The sequence below is a fragment of the Penaeus chinensis genome, chromosome 42 (assembly GCF_019202785.1).
Source record: "Penaeus chinensis breed Huanghai No. 1 chromosome 42, ASM1920278v2, whole genome shotgun sequence".
Taxonomy (NCBI): Eukaryota; Metazoa; Arthropoda; class Malacostraca; order Decapoda; family Penaeidae; genus Penaeus; species Penaeus chinensis.
The window spans coordinates 6,605,649-6,608,148 of record NC_061860.1 but is presented as its reverse complement, the minus strand read 5'-3'; the positions used below and the strand labels follow the sequence as shown (position 1 = coordinate 6,608,148).

General features: G+C 41.7%; 1 protein-coding gene across 1 annotated transcript in view; it reads left to right on the top strand.

Moving 5' to 3' along the window:
- The window catches only part of LOC125047895 (probable flavin-containing monoamine oxidase A), an 18,816-nt gene that overhangs the window by 7,360 nt on the left and 8,956 nt on the right, over positions 1–2,500 (top strand). Inside the window, exons 6-7 of the mRNA XM_047646442.1 lie at positions 1,132–1,247; positions 1,782–2,060. Coding sequence (XP_047502398.1) covers positions 1,132–1,247; positions 1,782–2,060 — 395 coding nt within the window. The remainder of the gene's footprint in view (positions 1–1,131; positions 1,248–1,781; positions 2,061–2,500) is intronic.

Genomic DNA, 2,500 nt, shown 5'->3' with positions numbered 1-2,500 from the left:
GGGAGAGAGTGAAAGAGAGAGAGAGGGAGAGAGTGAAAGAGAGAGAGAGAGAGGGAGAGGGAGAGAGTGAAAGAGAGAGAGAGAGAGAGGGAGGGAGTGAAAGAGAGAGAGAGGGAGAAGGAGAGAGAGGGAGAGAGAGAAGGAGAGAGAGGGAGAGGGAGAGAGTGAAAGAGAGAGAGAGGGAGAGGGAGAGAGTGAAAGAGAGAGAGAGGGAGAGGGAGAGAGTGAAAGAGAGAGAGAGGGAGAGGGAGAGAGTGAAAGAGAGAGAGAGGGAGAGGGAGAGAGTGAAAGAGAGAGAGAGGGAGAGGGAGAGAGTGAAAGAGAGAGAGAAGGAGAGGGAGAGAGTGAAAGAGAGAGAGAGGGAGAGGGAGAGAGTGAAAGAGAGAGAGAGGGAGAGGGAGAGAGGGAAAGAGAGAGAGAGGGAGAGGGAGAGAGTGAAAGAGAGAGAGAGGGAGAGGGAGAGAGTGAAAGAGAGAGAGAGGGAGAGGGAGAGAGTGAAAGAGAGAGAGAGGGAGAGGGAGAGAGTGAAAGAGAGAGAGAGGGAGAGGGAGAGAGGGAAAGAGAGAGAGAGAGAGAGGGAGGGAGTGAAAGAGAGAGAGAGGGAGAAGGAGAGAGAGGGAGAGAGAGAAGGAGAGAGAGGGAGAGGGAGAGAGTGAAAGAGAGAGAGAGTGAAAGAGAGAGAGAGTGAAAGAGAGAGAGAGTGAAAGAGAGAGAGTGAGAGAGAGAGAGAGAGAGAGAGAGGGAGAGGGAGAGGGAGAGGGAGAGGGAGAAGGAGAGGGAGAGAGAGTGTTTGTGTGTATGTGTGTTTGACTATATGACTTCGTACTTTTCATTGCGCCCGTGTATAAACGTGCGTAGCCTTATCCTAAATCCTTTAAACAGTGTTCCTTGTAAAATAAACATATAGCATACACATACCTTCCTTTAAAACACCACCCCATATCTACTCCCTTAGTTTGCATCTTTATTTATTCATTTAATTATCTATGCATTCATTTATTAATAATACATAAATAAAATAGATAAATACATCAATAAATCTTCCTCTTCTTTTTTTATCTTTCTTTTTAAGGAAAATGTCCTATGAAATAGATGAAAGGCGATAAAATAAATCCTTCTTGTTTTCTACAGGCACAGAAGCGACCAGGATATCCGCCATTTTCTTTCTGGCTTACGCGAACGCGGCAGGAGGCGTCATGAAGCTTTTAGAAGCCAAGAAGGAGACTGCTCAGGAAGCCAGGGTTAAGGTGAGGACGCTGGGTTGACGTCCTAAAGTTTTTTTGTTGTTTTTTTTCTCTCTCTCTTTCTTTCTTTTTCTTTCTCTTTTTCTTTTTTTTTTTCTTTTTCTTTTTCTTTTTCGCTCTTTCTCTCTCTCTTTCGTTCTTTTTCTTCTACGTCTCCTCCCTCTACTCCTCCTCCTCCTCTTCTTCTTTTGCTTCTTCATCATCATCATATTATATAAAAAAAATTGCATTTAAACTGCCTAGAGGTTTAGACGGTATATAGGAGTGGTAGTAATATTAGCTTAGAAAACTGGATAAGAGAGATAAATGGATGGATAGAGAGAGAGAGAGAGAGAGAGAGAGAGAGAGAGAGAGAGAGAGAGAGAGAGAGAGAGAGAGAGAGAGAGAGAGAGAGAGAGAGAGAGAGAGAGAGAAAAGAGAATTGAACATTTTGTAAAGAAAAAAAAAAAAAGCAAGCGAAGAACATAACACCCATATTTTATACACTTGTATATATATATATTTTTTTTTTTATCTAACCATCTACTTCTATTACAGGGAGGAACCCAACAAATATCCCAACTCCTAGCCAAAAGCCTGGGCGACGAAATCGTTTTCTTGAGTCACCCCGTAGTTCGCGTGGACCAAACCAAAGAAAACGTGAAAGTGACCACAGAAAACGGGAAGACGATCGAGGCTCGGCGGGTGGTCGTGACGGCGCCGCCAAATATGATTATAAAGATGCAATTTTCGCCTCCTCTTCCTCTTTCTAAAAAGCTTATCTACGAGAACTTACCTATCGGGCACCTTATCAAATTTGTGGTGGTTTATGATAGGGTAAGATTTTTTTTTTTTTTTTTTTTTTTTTTTTTTTTTACGATAAGGGTGTTTTAAAGATCCCTTATCTATTGGACAGAGTTTGATTACTTTTTGTCAGACGTAAGTGGGTGATACCATTGATAATCTCCTGTGACATTATGAACGAAAATTATAATGAGAATATCAATGAAAAAATGAGAATGACGGTCATGATGATAATAAAAACATGTATGGAATAACAATGAAAAATAATTTTAATGGTAGTGAAGATAAGAACGGTAGCAACAGTAAGGATAATCCTTATCTACTTACATAACAATATTAGTGATAACAATGAATTACAAACAGATTGAATAGTACCAAATCAAAAAAACCAATAGAACTCACATTAACACCCCCCTTCCCCGCCTTTACACCCCCACTACCCACCCCCTTTATACCCCCCACTACCCACCCCC